This window comes from Delphinapterus leucas, chromosome 1 (genome assembly GCF_059928025.1).
Source record: "Delphinapterus leucas isolate spDelLeu-1000000601 "Yukka" chromosome 1, BTC_Dleu_Yukka2, whole genome shotgun sequence".
Taxonomy (NCBI): Eukaryota; Metazoa; Chordata; class Mammalia; order Artiodactyla; family Monodontidae; genus Delphinapterus; species Delphinapterus leucas.
The window spans coordinates 144497933-144514525 of record NC_143129.1 but is presented as its reverse complement, the minus strand read 5'-3'; the positions used below and the strand labels follow the sequence as shown (position 1 = coordinate 144514525).

General features: G+C 54.5%; 1 protein-coding gene across 1 annotated transcript; it reads left to right on the top strand.

Annotated features, from left to right (window-relative positions):
• Nucleotides 1–5153: 5153 nt before the first annotated feature.
• On the top strand, nt 5154–14206 carry BSND (barttin CLCNK type accessory subunit beta). The gene is made up of 4 exons (XM_022574999.2): nt 5154–5432; nt 9889–9982; nt 11788–12064; nt 12901–14206. The coding sequence occupies exons 1-4, from the start codon at nt 5256–5258 to the stop codon at nt 13313–13315; spliced, it is 963 nt and encodes a 320-aa protein (XP_022430707.1). The 5' UTR covers nt 5154–5255; the 3' UTR covers nt 13316–14206.
• The last annotated feature ends 2387 nt before the right edge of the window (nt 14207–16593 follow it).

Genomic DNA, 16593 nt, shown 5'->3' with positions numbered 1-16593 from the left:
TGCTAGAGTCTGGCAACTGCCCTTCACTTCCACCATCTCCTCTTGTTTCTTCCAACCTGATCTCAGAACCAGAGAATCAGTGTAAAATTAAAATCTGACCTGTGTCACCCCCCTGCACAACTCCCTGGGAGGCTCCCTGTTGGCCTCTGAAAGGTGTTGGCAACCTTAGCCTGACCCCAGGAGGTTTCCTACCTATGCCTCCTCTCCGGCCTCCCTCTCCTCTGGAGCCAATAGCCATCCCTCCATTCCCAAACATGAATTGAGGGCCAACCAGTTCTAGTCCCTGGAGATACCACAATGAACAAAACAAAGCCCCCAGCCTGTGGGAGCTCGAATTCTAGGGGAGGAAGACAGACAAGAGACAAGAGTAATAAATGATGTGTCCAGTATGATGGATGGTGACGAGTACTACGGAGAAAAGTAAATGGGAAGGGAGGACAGGCAACACCTGGGGGAGGGGGTTCTGCAGTTTCAGATGTCATACCAGAGGTGGCCTCGTTGTGAAGCTGACATTTGGACAAAGAATTGAAGAAGGTAAGGGAGGGAGCCATGCAGATATCTGGAGGAAGAACTTTCCAGGTGGAAGGAAGAGCAGAGGCAAAGGCCCGGGGGTGGCTGTGTATTCCCAGAAGAGCATAGAGCCAGGGTGGCTGGGGTGGAGGGGGTGAGGGGAGATGTGGCAGGAGATTATCTCAGAGGGGTGATTGGGTGGGCAGCATGGGCAAGTTATCTAGGGCTTTGTAGGCCATTTTAAGTCTTAGCTTTTACTCTGATAGGGCCAGGAACCATTCCAGGGTTCTGAGCAGAGGAGTGACATGGTCTGACCTGACATTTGGGTGGGAAAGAGATTTCAGCCAGCAAGGGTAGAAGCAGAGATCTCTTAGAAGGACAGACATGATGGGCCTCAGACTGAGGCAGGAGATGGATGGGCTCCAGGCTAGACATTTACAACTAGCCTCCTGTTCACACTTCCTGGGGTGAGAAGAAGATGGGCTCCAGGCCGGACATTCATTCCCAACCCCCTGTTTACATTTCCTGAAGCAAGAGACAAATGGGCTCCAGGACTACATATTTATGACCGGACTCCTGTCTATATATATATATATTTTTTTCGGTACGCGGGCCTCTCACTGTTGTGGCCTTTCCCGTTGCAGAGCACAGGCTCCGGACGTGCAGGCTCAGCTGCCATGGCTCACGGGCCCAGTCGCTCCGCGGCATGTGGGATCTTCCCGGACCGGGGCGCGAACCCGTGTCCCCTGTGTCGGCAGGCAGACTCTCAACCACTGCGCCACCAGGGAAGCCCTCCCGTCTATATTTTGAGATCTGCACCTTGATATAAAAACCAGCAACAGAAATAGGGTAAATAACCGGATTTTGGACATTTTTATGTCAGGGACAGAGAGGGGCTAAACCCTGTTAAAAGGTCAAGAGGTCATACATTTCCCATGCTTGGGGTAATGGAAACATTGCACATGCACAGAAATGCTCCTTGGGGGTCAAAAAGGAGGGAGCACCACCCCATAATATGTGATGCTAAGGCTGTCCCATAGGCCTCTGGGCTGGAATCCATTTTGGAAAAAAGTTGCGCATGCATGTTGGGGAGGACCCTAGGGCAGGGCAGGTGTGGAAAAAGAAACAAGATGATTGGCCAAATGTAAACAAAGACCCGGAAGAACTGCCCTGTATGAATGACTTAACTGCTTCTTTACTACGCTCCTCATTAGAGAGGATGCCCACACCCTTTCTCTCCAGGTGTGCATCTCTGCCTTGCTTCTGTCTTAACTGAACAAACTGTTTCTCTGTGTGCTCTCGCACTTGTTGTTGTGCTATGTCTCCGATGATAAACTTTGACTGGTTTTTACAGTTTTGCCTCCGTGAGAAATGCATTTTTCACTGGGGGCAAGAGCCAGGGGGCGTGGTGGCCAGGATTCCTGGTTTTCATCCAGGCTACCCAGGTTCAATTTCTGGGCAGAGAATTAAGATCTCGCTTCACGCCACCACTCACTTCTGCCTCTCTGAGCTCAAGACCAGGGTGATGAGCAGTAGTGGGGGGTGAGAAGTGATTGAATTCTTCTGTCTCGGAGGTAGGGCCAATAGGATGTGGGTGTGACAGAGGAGATGAGGATGTCGGCTAGGGTATCCGGGTGGTGGAAGGATGGGTTTGACACGGAGGAACAGGAAGGGGAGGAGTATGCAGTATAGAGGTGAACGTGCGCATAGCATTTAGCGTTTTACCTCCAGCTACGTGTCAGGGCTTACTTGCCTCTGGGCCTTTGCACACACTGGTCTCTTTGCCTGAACTGCTTTTTCTGCCCTGACAGAACTCCAGCTGGCTTCTCAAGAATCCCTCCTGTGAATCTGTCCCTTCGTTCCTCCCCCTCCACCCCAGTCTCTCCCTCTGTCTGCTTTGTGTACCTGCTGGACCTCAGGCATATCTCAGAGCCTTTACCATATTGTGCCCCAGAAGACAGGACCAAGCGCCATCACATTGAAAACCCGTGTTCATCAGACACCGCATACCTCAGCGTCCTGCACGTAGCAGGCGCTCAAGAAAAGAGGGACGTGGGGCCTGGCTTGAACCCTGGCTCTGCTATTTATAGGTTCTGTGATCTTGGGCCATTATTGATGCAGAGCCTCAGTTTCTGCATCGGTCAAATGGGTGTGATGTTTCCCCTCCCTGCAGCAGCTCTTAGGATCTTGCGAGGACCCCGAATTCTGCAGACCGGAAGAAAACCGTGGTTATCGCGTCCTCTGCTGGAAGATGGCAGACTTCGCAAGCGCTCCTCCCCCTCCCCCCGCTTTGCAGGGAAGGAAGCAGAAGTCAGAGGCAGGTGCGACGTGAGCGGGACCCGTGGACAACCCAATACTTCCAATGCCCGGTACTCACGTGTTCCCGCTTAAGCCTCACCGCGGCTCTGTGGAAGAGGTTAGACTAGACCCATCTTACCGAGCACCTACTTGTCCCAGAGCTTCTTACTCGTTGCCACTTCCCCCCTACCCCCCTCTTTTAAGGAGAGAAAAGGTGGAAAGGAGGCCGGGTCGTGGTGAGGAAAGAAAAGATGGGGAGACACGGAGAATGATCGGGTGACCCGCAGGACTCTCAGGAAGCCCTAAGGACCAGATCCGATCCATCCACAATGGAGCTGGGACTGTGTGGATCCCGGTCACCGCTCAGCCCCCGATTCAGTTTGGGGAGATCTTTGGGGAAATCTCCCCGGGCTCGGTTTCCTCGCCTGTGAAATAGGCACGATAACCTCTTCCCTGCGCCCGTCGCGGGGCTGCGGGTTTCAGGCATGACCTACGGGGGTGTGAAAGCACCTCGCCAAGCGCGTGCCACGATGGCCACCAGGGGGCGCGAGAGGCTCCTGCTGGACCGCGACCCCGCAGATCCAATCCCGCCGTGGGCCGGGGCTTCAGGACCAGACAGGCAGGCTGAGGCCCCTCTGGGCCCCGGTCTCCTTTTCTGGGAGGGGCACGTAGCCTGCCTTCTCTGAGCCTGTATAAGATGATTATAATAGTATTTCCTTGGACGGTCCTGCCCTGTAAATAATCCCAGATTACAAAGCATTTTTCCCTCCATCATGTCACTTCCCTCTACAACCCCTGGGAGGTGGCCTAATACCACCTTCAATCACTGATGACAAGACTCAAGCCCAGAGCAGAGCCACCAGGCCAAGGTCACCCCGGGAAACAAACATGGATGTCACCTGGTGCCTCTCAGCCCTTCTCTGACCGCTTAGCAGCCTCTCACTGGGAGGGTCCCCCAAGCTCTGCCCCACTCCGCAAACTGTAAGCGCTGGGTCTGAGGGCTGGTGAAGGAGAAACAGCTTCACAATGAAACCCCAAGGCACTGTGGGCAGAGATGCCAGAGGGTATCATGTGAGCACAGGTGTGATGTCGGGAACCAGCACAGCTTGTTTTGGGGAGGAGGGAGAGGGTGACATCACAAACAGGAAAATCCCCAAACCTATGAAGTCAGGATGCCAAATGAAAGCCTTTTCTCCTGCAGTGGCAATTCAATACCATACAAACAACGTGTTAACATTTTCTTTTAGAGATACTGTTGACCCTCATTTTCCTATAATCCTGTAAGGGAATCTGATTTTTACCCTCATCCTGTCCCCAGGACTGAAATTCCACCATTAGAGTGTCATTCTTAGGATGAAGGTATCTTCCTAGGTTAGGAGGAAGGAACTTGCTGTCGGCCATTCACACCCTAGAGGGGCATTGCCTCACCACGGCCAGCTCAGAGCCAGCAGTCCTGGCTGGAGCACAGAGTACGGGAAGGGGACAGAGGCACTCAGGGAGACCAGGCCTGGGGATAGACCCAATCCTGTGAGTTGCTATTATTATCCCCATTGTAGAGAGGAGGAAAACTGAGGCACAGGAGGTAACTTGACCAAGACCACACTGCACCATAATAGAGGAACCAGAACCCAAGCCCAGGCAGTCTGTCCAGCCACCAGAGCCTGCACGTTTAACCCTTGTGCTACAGTTAGGCAGTATCACCCAGTGGCAATACTGCGGACCCATGGCCTCCGGGTTCAAATCCCAGCTGCTCTGCCTTTTCTAGCTGCGTGACCTTGGGCAAGTTACTTGTTCGTGTCTTCATTTGTAAAGTAGGGATAGTAATACCTGCCTCACGGGGTTCCTTAAATGAGTTAATATGTGTCACATGTTTAGAACAGAGCCATGCGTGCAGCCACGGTCAAATAAATAGGGGCCAGATGGGCACATGTCCTTGAATAGTCTAGAATTCTTCAGGATTCTAAAATGCCAGCCTGTGGGACCCTGTGGGATCCTCCAGTGGCATTCTGATGTCTTTGGGCTGCAGCATTGTATCTGCTTCCCGTGGCTGGACGGTGCGGGGCCACCTGTCAGCCCAGCTTGGCCCTGAACAGGCAAATGAGGTGATGTCAAAGCCTTGGCTGAGGCCCAGCCCCTGGAACCTCCCCTTCCTTCCCTCGTGTCTCCCTCACTCAGATTCCCACACACTCCGGAGGGCCCAGAGGGAAGGTGAGAGGGAGTGAAGGTGGGAGCACGTGGCCACCCAAGCGTAGCTCCTCCAGCCTGGAAAACTGGTGCTCCCAGGGGCTGAGCTGGACCCGAAGGGAGGCTCCCTCCCTCTTACCTGAAGCCCTGATCTGCAGCGATCCCTGAGCGTCACTCCTCCGGTGTTAGCGTGTGCAGACGGCTGGCTGGTTCATTGGCGCCCCTCTGCGGGTGGTGCACAGGCCAGGCCTGGCCAGGCAGCGATGGCTGATGAGAAGACCTTCCGCATCGGCTTCATCATGCTGGGGCTCTTCCTGCTGGCCCTCGGCACATTCCTCATGAGCCACGACCGGCCCCAGGTCTACGGCACCTTCTACGCCATGGGCGGTGTCATGGTGATCGGGGGTGTCATCTGGAGCATGTGCCAGTGCTACCCCAAGGTAGGTGGTAGTGGGGACAGGTGGTCTGGGGGCCAGGGCCCAGGAGGGCCTGGGGCTGTGCCTCTGTTCCAGGCATCAATCCCCCATCCTTCAATCATCTTGTTATCCTTTCCCCTTTACCCCTTCTTTTCTTATCTCCATTCTCCTGAGCATCCATCCATCCATCTATCCCTTATCATAAAGATTGATCAGGAGCCCCCTGGATCTGAAGCCCTGAACTAGACACCATGGGGGAGACGCAGTAAAACCCACCACACAGTCCAGGTGCTTGAAACCAGAGTTTATGAGGGCTTGCTGCCTGCCAAGCACGCCTGCATCCCTGGTGCAGTTCAGTCCTCATCCTGAACTTTTTGGTACCTTTGACGTTCTATTTTATACTAGAGAAGCCCGAGGCTCAGAAAGTGAGGTCCCACAGCTCCTAAGTGTCAGGCTTGGGATCAGAGCTCAGACGTGTGTCACCTAAAGCATAACCCTCCACCTCGGGAGGGCGATCCCTGTGTCCCAGGGCTGCTGAGTTTTCTGGGTGGGTCAGCTGTAACCTTGATGGCCTGGGTTAGGCAGCTCTATCTTTTGAAGTTTTAATGAACTCCTAGCCTAATAAGTGACTTAGTGATGGGAAGAGCACTGGTTTGGGAATCTTGAGTTCTAGTTCTAGCTCTGCTCCAAACTGTCTGTGTGACCTTTATCTTTCTGAACCTCAGTTTCTTTCATCTGCAAAATGAGGCCCCGAGCTCCTATTTCTCCCAGCCTCACAGAGTTATTATGGAGAACAGAAAAGAGATGGGCAGTTTTGTAAACTGTAGAGTGTTATATTTAGGTGAAGCGCTGCCACGCTTACTGTTAGTGATCGTCTCAACAACCCTGTGAAATGGGCATATCAGGAGTTGTAATCCTTCAGTGCCCAGAGAGGTTGAGTGACTTCTCCAAGGTCACAGCAGCTGGTCAGATAGACCCAGGGAGACAAGGAAAGAAGCATGGATTCTAATTTGGGCTCTGCCTCTAACTACCTGGGAGACTTTGGTCAAGCCCCTTCCCTCTCTGAGCCTCAGTTTCCACATTTGTAGAATATGTGAGTCAGGAAGAGGGGGTGGTAAAGCGTGTGCATCTTAAGGGCCTTGCTGGTCCCGCCATCCAGGGCTCCAGGCTCCAGGCAGCCTCACACACTCAGACACCTCCTCGCCTCTTGCCTGGATGGCCATGTAGGGGTGTGGGAGGAGGGAGGAGAATCCTGGGGGCCTGGGCTCGGCTCTCCCAGTCCTGTCTCCTCTGTGGGAAGCCCCGGGCTGTTAGCGTGTTCATTCAGCACTGAGGCGGTCCCGGCTGGTTTGTGGTCGTTTACCGAGCAGTTTACAGTCAACTCGCCTCTCTCTGTTCAGTGTCCTGAGCAGAGGTCACCGGGAGAAGAGGGCCCTGGGGGACAGCAAGGTGATGGCCGGGGTGGGGTGGGGGGAGTGTCCTTCCTGCCTCACTCCGTTCACAGAGCTGGCTGTGGGCGGTAGGCAGAGTGACCGGGTGGCAGTGGGGATGAGGGAGTGGCGGGGTGGGGGGGGAGGAGGGAATATTGCTGGGTATTAATGAGTAACTGTTGATAGATTCACGTGTTCATGTGCTGTGGAGGTCGCATGGCGGGTCAGAAATGGCACAGGTTTCAGTGCCCACCAGGCCCTGACTCAAATGCCCCTCCCTGTGCCCCACTTCTGTGGCCTTGGCAGAGGCTCGCCCGGGCCTGTGGAGGAGCCAGTGGGGGCTTGTAGGTGGGGGACCTGGGGTCACGCCTGGCCTGGAGCCAATGCGAAGGCAGCGTTCTCAGGACAGGTGTTTGTGGCTTTGGGAGGGTCTCTGGATGTGTGTGCAGGTGTGTGAGCACAGACGTGGGTGTGTGTTTCAGGGACGCAGGCTGTAAGGGCTGGAACACTAAAGGAGGGGAGGGAAGTGTGTCGTAAACCAGGGAGGTGTGCTAGACGAGGGTCCCAGTCTCCCACATTATCTCATTGGAGCCTGGGCCATCGGAGCCCTCAGCAAATGCTGGCGCCCATCCTCCCTGCCGGATCCTCCCCTGCCTCAGTGCCTGACGAATGGGAATTTTCTGGATTGAAAAAAATATAAACATAAGGGAATGGAATTAGCCTATTATGATACGGGGGAAGGGGTAGCCAGTACCCATGTGAATTAAGCCGTCCCTGTCTTTGGGGCCCTGGGGGTCTCATGGAGGAGACAGTTTTCTGCCTGATGGGGAGGGAGTGGGCTTCACAGGGAAGATGACCTGGGGTTTGTAGGTTAAGTAGAAGCTCACCAGGCAGAAAAGATGGGGGAAGAAATTCCAGGCAGAAGGAACAGCATGAGCAAAGACATGATGTGAAAAGGACAAGGCAAGCAGGTCAGCCTGGCTGCCGGAGGGCGTGGGGAGCGAAGTAAGGCGGAGAGGGAGTGGGGCTTGGGTCCACGGGACCTGGATGCCATGCTGAGGAGTTTGGACCTGACCCTTTATTGGATGGGATGAGGGACGGCTGTGAGCAGCTTTGCAGTTCGAGGAAGCTATCAGGCTGACATCTGGGAGGAGGAACGTTCAAGCGCAACCAGGCCAGTGGGGGAGGCTCCTTCTCGGTCCAAGGGAGGATGATCATTTCCTAGACTAAGGCAGAACTTGAACCCAAGGCTGTAGCAGCTGAGAAGACATTTCCAGTTCATCAAACATATAGTACCTGCCGTGGCTGGGCGTGGCCCTTGTCCTCCCATCCAGTTTATTTTATTGAATTTCTGAAGTAGACTTGGTCAGATTTGGTGGTCAGCTGGGCCTCAGGCTTGAGAGGGAAGGAGAAATCGGGGCAAATCTAGCAGGTGGGACTGTCAGGGATGCTGTGCCCATTAGCTGAGATGGGGCAGGGGAACTGGGAGAAGGGGAAGGATTGTCTGGGAAAGCAGGGCCTCTCCCTGTCTGGCTTCTGATTCTGCCTACAAGTCGCCCACTCCCCACTCCTGCCTGCTCTGCTGGAGCCCAGGACCAGGCCCCTGATTGGTGGTTGATGGATTGGTCCTCTCCATGGGCCTCCCTCCATCCCTCTGTTCCCTCCCTTTGGGGACTGCTCAGAACTCTGCCTGAACACAAATCTGGCTATGTATTCTGCTGAGAACCCCTCCAGGGCTCTTATTGCTTCTGGATTAAAGGCTGAATTTCTTAGCCTGATGCTCTGGGGTCTTTATGATCTGATCTCCCCTCCCCAGCTTCAACTCTGCCTGTCATCCTTTCTTAAAAGAACTTGTGTTGTAAGATTGTCAGGACTTTCCTTCTCCTCCAGGCTTTTCACAGTGGCAATGATAATGGTGCTGTAGAGTGATAATGATGATGGTGATGGTGATGAAGGCGCTGGTGCTGATGTTGCTGGTGATGACGTAATTATGATGTTGATGGAGATGATGGTGGTGGTGGTGATTATGATGATGGGGAGATGGAGGAAGGGGCAGCTTCTAGGAAATACAGAGTCAGCTGGCAGGTGCAGGACATACTAAGTGGGTGTGGAAGACACCCAGGCCCCTCCCTCATTTCCAGACATCTGGGGGAAGCTTACCCCTCACAGGAGTTCTAAGAACACACCCATCTATCAGTCCCTTCTCCCCAGCAGGATTGGGTGCTTTCCTGGTGCAGACAAGTGTCTTTCACCGTACTCTATGGGAAAGGGAGAAAAGGGGCTGCCATTTATGAACCTGGCATAACACAATAGGGTCTCATCAAATATTTGTTGAACAAATTTTCAGCTGGGGAGAACCAGACTTAGAGAAGTCAGGTAATTTCATCTTCAGTAGCATCAAACTATGATTTACTGAGCAGCTACTGTGTGCCAGGCTCTGTGCTAGGGGACTCCTTATATGTTATCTCATGGAATCCAGGAGACAGGCATTACTAGTACTACTCTTTTAAATTGTAAAATATACATAACATAAAATTTACCATCTTAACCATTTTTAAGTGAACAGTTCAGTAGTGTAGGCACAACCTCAGCCATCCACTTCTCTGTCCTCCCCACTGCAGCCTCTGTCTGTGCCAAGAAACACATGAACTGCTTCCCACTCACTCACCAGATGAGGATGAAGGGGTCGGGCAAGTGCTGGGCACTGGATGAGGACCCCTGGAAATGACAAGATATGACCTCCCCCAGGGCAGGGGTGCTCGTCTCATTCACTCATGGCTGCCCCCTAGTGCCTAGAAGAGTGCCTGGCACACAGCTGGTGCTCCATGAGCGCTGGGTGAATGAAGAGCCAGTGAGAGCAGGAACCCAGAGGTCCAGCCGGCCACAGGTGCTGGGCCCTGAGCAGGCACCCTCCTGTCAAATGGGGTGGCCTCCCTTGTCAGGCCTCTCTCCTAGGGTATGTGGAGATGTTAGGCCCGTGCTCTGGGGGAGCAGTGACCACAGATGTGTGTGGGCAGCTGCAGAGAAGCCTTCTCCCCTTTGCCTTGCAGATCACCTTCGTACCCGCCGACTCTGACTTCCAAGGCATCCTGTCACCGAAGGCGCTGGGCCTGCTGGAAAATGGGCTCACTGCTGAGATGAAGAGGTGGGTGCCGGGCTCTCTGGGGTGGGGGTGGGGCAGTGGAGGGAGGGGAGGGGCAGTGAGCCCCTCAGGCCAGTCTTCTCCCCTGCCCCAGGCTCTGGCTTTGCCTTCCCACTTACTGAGAACATACTATCAGAAATCATGGATTGTTTTGACCTCTCAATTCTATGAGGTGAGCTTTATTATTACCATTTCACAGATGAGGAAACTGAGGCTCAGGGACTTTTGTCCTGTCTTACAGTGAAGTAGTGGCAGACCAGAAATCAAAAATAGGTGTGACCCTAAATCCCACACAGCGGTGACTACTACTACTCTAGCAAACAAGAGGCATCATGATGGCCAAGGCACAGCCCTGGGGCCCTGCTACTTTTTGGCTGGGTGACTTTGAGAAAGCAACCTGCCTCTCTTTGTCCCATCTGTGAAATAGGGATACTAATAGTACCTTCCTCCTAGGCTTCAGGGAGGGCTAAGTGAGATAATATAGCCATCCCTCAGTATCTGTAGGGGATGAGTTCCAGACACCCTCTCCCACCACGTACACCAAAATCCACAGATGCTCAAGTCCCTTATATAAAATGGCTTAGTATTTGCTTGCAATCTATATACATCCTCCCATATGCTTTAAATCATCTCTAGGTTACTAATAATATTTAACACAATGTAAATGCTATGTCAATATTTGTAAATACAGTGTAAATGCTATGTAAACAGTTGCCAGTGTGTGGCAAATTCAAGTTTTGTTATTTGGAACTTACTGGAACTTAAAAAATATATATTTTAGATCCACGGTTGGTTGAATCTGCAGATGCAGAACCTGTGATATGGATGGTGGACTTTAATAAGCCAAGTGCTAAGAACAGAGCCTGGGGCATAGTGCGCCCTCTGTAAGCCTTTGCCATCATTACTAGGAAGTGCTTCCAAAGCACCAGAGAGCAAGTCAGGCATTTTGTGCCCATTTCTTCTTTCAGTCCTCATAGAAACCCTGTGAAGTAGGGGGGTGGCAGGCCCATTATACAGATGTGGAAGCTGAGGCTCAAGAAGTGCAATCACAAGCCCCAAACCTCACGGGGAGTCAACACCAGACCAGATCTGGGTGGGTGGGTGTGGGGGCCAGCCTCAGGACTGGTCACACAGGGAGAGCTGCTAGAACAGAGCTGGGGCTCAGGCCACCCTGAGCCTGCACTCCTCCCTGCTGCTCCCAGCCCTGGACTGTAGAGAGCAGTGGAGAAAGTGGTGCTTGGAGCCCCAGTACCACCCCCTAGGTCTGCACCACCTGGGCAAGCCAGCTAAGGTGTCTGTGTCTCAGCTTCCTCCAGTATCTCCCAGAGTTACAGGGAGGGTTAGATGAGCTAACTGATAGAGCCCGGCCTGCAAGGAACACTCAGTAGCTGGTTCTTACTGTTGCTCTGTCCTCATCTGAAAAGCGGGAACGACCATTCTGCTTCAAGGTGTCATTCAGAATAAATGGGATGATAAATGTAAAGGCTTCAGGCCACCGTCTGGAACCCAGCAAACGCTCAGTCAACGCGAGCTGGTCTTCATTTGACAGCCGCAGCCTTGGAGTTAACTTTGGAGACGCGGGTGAAAGGAACACTGGACTGAGAGTCTGAGCTCTACCACTCAACTTAACTTGTTGGGCCTCAGTCTCCTCATCAATGAACTGGGTACAGTAACCACCCGCAGAGGCTTCTCTGAGATTGGGGGAGAGCTGGCGCACGGAGCAGGTAGGCCAGGGGATGGCACTGACGTCTGTTGATCGAATCTTTGCCCACCTGCCTGTTCTCTCTCCCGCTGACTGCTGTGCCCCCGCCCAGCCCCCGGACCCCCTACGTCAGGCTGTGGGAGGAAGCCGCCTACGACCAGAGCCTGCCGGACTTCAGCCACATGCAGATGAAGGTCATGGGCTACAGTGAAGACCCCCACCCCGTCCTGGCTCCTAAGCCGGGACGGCCACAGCCAGGAGCCAGCAATGGAGGAGAAGGTGGCCCTCGCGACCCTCAGACCTTGTTGGAAGCTGCCGTGGTCATACACAGGGGCTCGGACCAGGACGAGGGAGAAAGAGACCCAAGTCAGGGCAGGCCCGGGTGAGTGCACGGAGTGCAGGGGCGCTGGGGTGAAAGAGGAGGGGTGTGGCCACTGAGAGGTGGCTGGGGACACCCTGAGAAGCAGCAGGGGTAGCAGACACATGGGTCTCGGCTTAGATGGGCCTGAGTTCAAATTCCAGCTCCTCTGCTGTGTAACCTTCGGATGTCCCTCACCTTCCTGAGCCTCAGTTTCCCCACATGGGAGTAATCGGTCCTACCTCAGAGTTGTCTGAATACTCGCCATGAGGGGCCAGGGCAGGGAGCCAGAGGACCTGAGTTCAAATCCAGGCTCTGCCACTGATGTGCTCTGTGACCTCAGTCAGGTCACTCCCCGCCCCACCCTGTCCCCAGCTGTTCATGAACTGGGTTCCTCATTCATCCACGTAGTCACTCATCCACCAGCATTCCTGGGTACCTACTCCCTGCCAGCCCTTGACAGCCCCTACCCTGCGGGAGCTCCTTGTCCAATGGGGGAGGCACACAAGGGAACAGAAGGTGACACCCGGCGTGACAGGGATCGTGGGCCCAGAGGAGACCTCCAAGTGATTGGAGAGGCAGAGGAGTGACCTGGTTTGGATAACATAATAAAGGCCCATTTCTTGAGCACCTACTATGTGCCAGGCCTTGTGCAAAGTGCTTTGCGTTCATTATCTGTTGTAAATCTCAGGGATAAACATAGGAGTGAATGCTGTTATTTCCCCCATTTTACAGAGGAGGGAACTGAGGCCCAGACAGGTGAACTCACCTACCCTGGGCCTTGCAGCTAGCGGGTAGGATTTGGACCTAGGCAGTCTGACTCAGAGCTACCCTCGCCCTTTCCGGCTTTGCCCCTGCAGAACACCGACCTGTCCCCAGGGCCCTGCACCCTTGGCTTCCTTCCAAGATGACCTGGACGTGGACTCCGGTGAGGGCAGCAGCCCCAACCTGGCACCATCTGAGGGGGCGGAGCCCCGGCCTGCACCCCCGGAGCCCCAGGCTTGCAGGTGCCAGCTGGACCGCTTCCATGACTTTGCCCTCATTGATGCCCCAACGTTGGAGGATGTACCTCCAGAGAAGCAGCTACAGGTGGCAGCCCTGCCCAGCTCCTGGCAGAGACCCCCGAGGACAAAGCGGGAGGAAGAGGAGGCTTCGGACGCAGGTACAGAGAAGCTGGAACAGGAAGAGGAAGACTTGTACTACGGGCTTCCCGACAGCCCTGGGGACCCCCTTCCGGACAAGGAACTGGACTTTGAGCCCGACGCCCAGGGCTGACATGGAACTGCTCCCTGGGTTTTAGCCTGGCTCTGGGGCTAAGCCCGATGTGACCACACAGGACTTCAATTTCACTACCTGCAAAATGGGGTTAGATGGAGGTTCACAGGAGAGAGTGGACCCAAGAGCATTTTGAGAACTGCACAGAAATGCACAGGGAGGAGATGATTCCATTACTGGGCCATTGCTGCTCTGATTATTAATGGCTTTTGTAAAGCTCTGAAGGTCAAATATGATTAGTTGAGAAGATCTGTAGCAGCCAGGGCCCTCAAGAGCCCTTTCTGCCTCCCCCCAGAGCTGGCCTCTAAACAGGAACCCTCCTGGGGGCTACCCCCGTGTCCCCGATCTTCTGTGAAGGCCTCTCAGGGTTCTTGTTCCTGTTGCGTCTTTTAGTCCAGCCGGGGGATGGTGTGATTTGTTTTCACTCAGAGCTAACGTCCCCGGCCCACATCCCTCCTGTGTCTCCTGTAGCTCTGGGATCCAACACCCTCCATGAGTGACCTCTGCTGACCTCCCAGCTTTCGCCCTGGTCAGCCCCACCCCACGCTCACCCTGCTGACCCATGCCCTTGCCAAGCTGTCTCCTTTGCCCGGATGCCCTTTGTCCCCTGTTTGCCAGGCAAATTCAGGCTCATCCTTCAAACCACTGCACAGACATCCCTCTTCTGAAGGCTTTTCCTGATGTCACCGCTTCTGGGCCGAGTTAGTCCTGGCTCCCGTGTGCCACCCCTGGGCCATCTCTGGGCCTTGCGCATTTATCATGGAGCATGGCTGCCTGCTCAAGGTCAGCACCTTTGCTTTACTCACCTCGATCTCTCCTGTGCCCAGCTGGTGGTCACTGAGCATGTACAGAAGTGACCAGAACCCATGAGCCTTTTGCAGGGAATGATGCCTCCCCCACTTCCATGAGTCTCAGACTCCTGACTTAACTAATTTGGTTCAGGTGGCATTTACTGAGCATCTACTGTGTGCCAGACGCTAAGCTGGGATCTTTAGGAGGAAAGAGACACAAACTGATGACAGTTCTCACCCTCGAAGGGCTCCCAGTCCGCTGAGCCTGGTGTCTTGTAAGTTAGCACAGAGCGCAGAGCAGAAACTGAGGTGGGAACAGAGGACTTAAAAATTGTCACACCAGAGGCAGCAGAGTGACACTCACACAACCGTTGGGGCCATCGAGCGCAGGGACAAACAGCTCCAGCTGCCTGAGCAGCCCCTGGAGGTATCACCGTATGGTAGCATCACCGAGTGACGCTTTTCTTAGGCTGATCTCTGCAAAGCCCCTCTGGGCCCCATCAAAGGGATGGTGGCACTACCTCATCCTACGTCCCCACGTTCAGAGCTTGCAGCCTGGGCCTCCTGGGAGGGCTGGCCTTCACCTGGGCTGGGCCTCTGGGTCAGGGTTGGGGTCACGGCCAAGGGAAGGGCACAGCCCTGGGACCCCCTCCCTCTCCTTTCTGGGTCATTGCTACCTCTTGTAGGAAAGCTTCTCCTGTAACAGATGTTCCCTCACGGCCCGTTCCTGCACTCAGCTCACTCACGCAGGGAACGGGTGACCGCATCAGAAAGAACACCAGTGTGAAAGGCTAAAATAAAAAAGTTTTCAGTGTTTAGAGCGGTCACCTTCATTCACCTGCAAATTCTTTTATGTGAACTCCTCCCACGCCCCCAGTCCCCCTCTAGGCAGGATAAACGAGGCATCCAGAGAGTTGAGGGAACTCTCTGGAAAACCAACACCAAACACGGTGGCGTGGCCGGCTGGGACAGCTGTGTGCGTGGAAACTTGGGTGTGGCCCACGCCTAGGCATCACACTGCAGCACACCCCCAGACCAGGGGGCCTCTGGCTGCCAGGCCCGTCCACAGAGAGAACCCTGTCCCCGGGAGGGCGCAGGGACAGACATGGCCGGGCCAGGCTTCGTCCCCCGTCCGGCTCCCCCACTTTCTTGCTGCTTTATTGGGAGACCACTCGCCTGGCCTGCCCGGGACAGTCCTGGTTTAGGCCCACTGTCCCTGCCTAGTTAGTAGCAGTGCGTCCTTTCACCCTCGAAAGTATCCCCTTGGGACGATAAACTACATGTTCACCCTACTCTGTGACCTTGGGCTTGGACCTCACTTTCCTCACCTGTGGGAGGGAGGTGATGGATCCTGGGCTTTGCCTTTTGCAGGGTTAGGTGGTGGTGGCGACGGTGGAGGGCGGTGGGGGATCTGATGAGATCCATCTTCTGGTGCCCTGCAGGTGAGGAACACCAGTAGCTTGCCTGTGGTTACTAGTGGGGTTTGTTGCTCATTGCAGTGAGGGGAGAAACCCCATGCGATCTATGAGGTGTCTCTGTAAGAGGGTGTGAGAAAGGACTTATATGGGATTTGGGCTTGTGTGACGTGACTTGGGGGCGGGTCTGAGGAAGTGGGCTCCAGATTGGATGCTGTTGGGAAACAGGGCTAATCCATGGTGGGGCATCTTAATCAATCCTATGTAGGAGACCAAGCTAAGGATGCAATTGGCAAAGAAGCAGCAGTCATGCTCCAGCCAGGAGAGGGTTGTGTGGTCACTGACATAATTTGGACAATGTTCCTGTTTGCTCTGCTCAGCCGTAGCTACCGGTGGTCTGGATGTGTCTTGACCCATCGTGGTCACAGAGTGCCTTGTCTGACGCTGATATTCTGTGAAATTGTTCGACTTCATCAGAAGACCACGGGGCCCAGCTGTGAGGGCCGGGCCGGCTCCTGGCTGTCAGGCTGCTTTTCTGTCTCAGCCTCCCTGCTCCTCTGGGGCCTGCTGGGGACTGTGGGTTGGTGCAGTTGGGGAGCAGAATGTGCTGTGGATTTCGTTTGAAAAGAAGAGTCTGCGGCTGCTCTTCTGTTCAGCTCCAACCATCGCAGCTCTCTGATTTGCCACCTCCATTGTGCTCTGTTCCCTTGACCTTGCCAACGTTCAGTCCTCTAAGAACCTGGGCCCCTGGGATGGCCCCTCTCTTCATGCAGGTCCCCGGGGGCAGGGGCGGTGCCGCAAGGGCCTGATGGAATGGCCTTGGCAAACCCTGAGATTCCAGCTCTCAGCCCCAGGCTCCGGATTGGTGTACCATGGCAGAAATTCCTGTTCTTTCCACCCTCCCGTCAGGTCAGAGGGACTTTGGGAAGTTTCCACTCTCTGGGGAGGGATGGCCCCTGCCCTATACTGGGAAAGGGTGATCCTGGGGGCAGTGAGCTTGGGCTCTGTGATTGCTTGCTGTGACCTTGGGCATGTGGTGACCCTCCCTGGACTTCTGTCCCTGTTCTCTATA

What these genes read in the sequence shown, in the direction of transcription:
- BSND (XM_022574999.2), top strand. Translation starts at nt 5,256, where the DNA reads ATGGCTGATGAGAAGACCTTCCGCATCGGCTTCATCATGCTGGGGCTC. An exon ending in GCTCACTGCTGAGATGAAGA is followed by an intron (nt 9,983 to 11,787) that starts GGTGGGTGCCGG and finishes CTGCTGTGCCCC; the next exon opens with CGCCCAGCCCCCGGACCCCC. An exon ending in CCAAGTCAGGGCAGGCCCGG is followed by an intron (nt 12,065 to 12,900) that starts GTGAGTGCACGG and finishes TTGCCCCTGCAG; the next exon opens with AACACCGACCTGTCCCCAGG.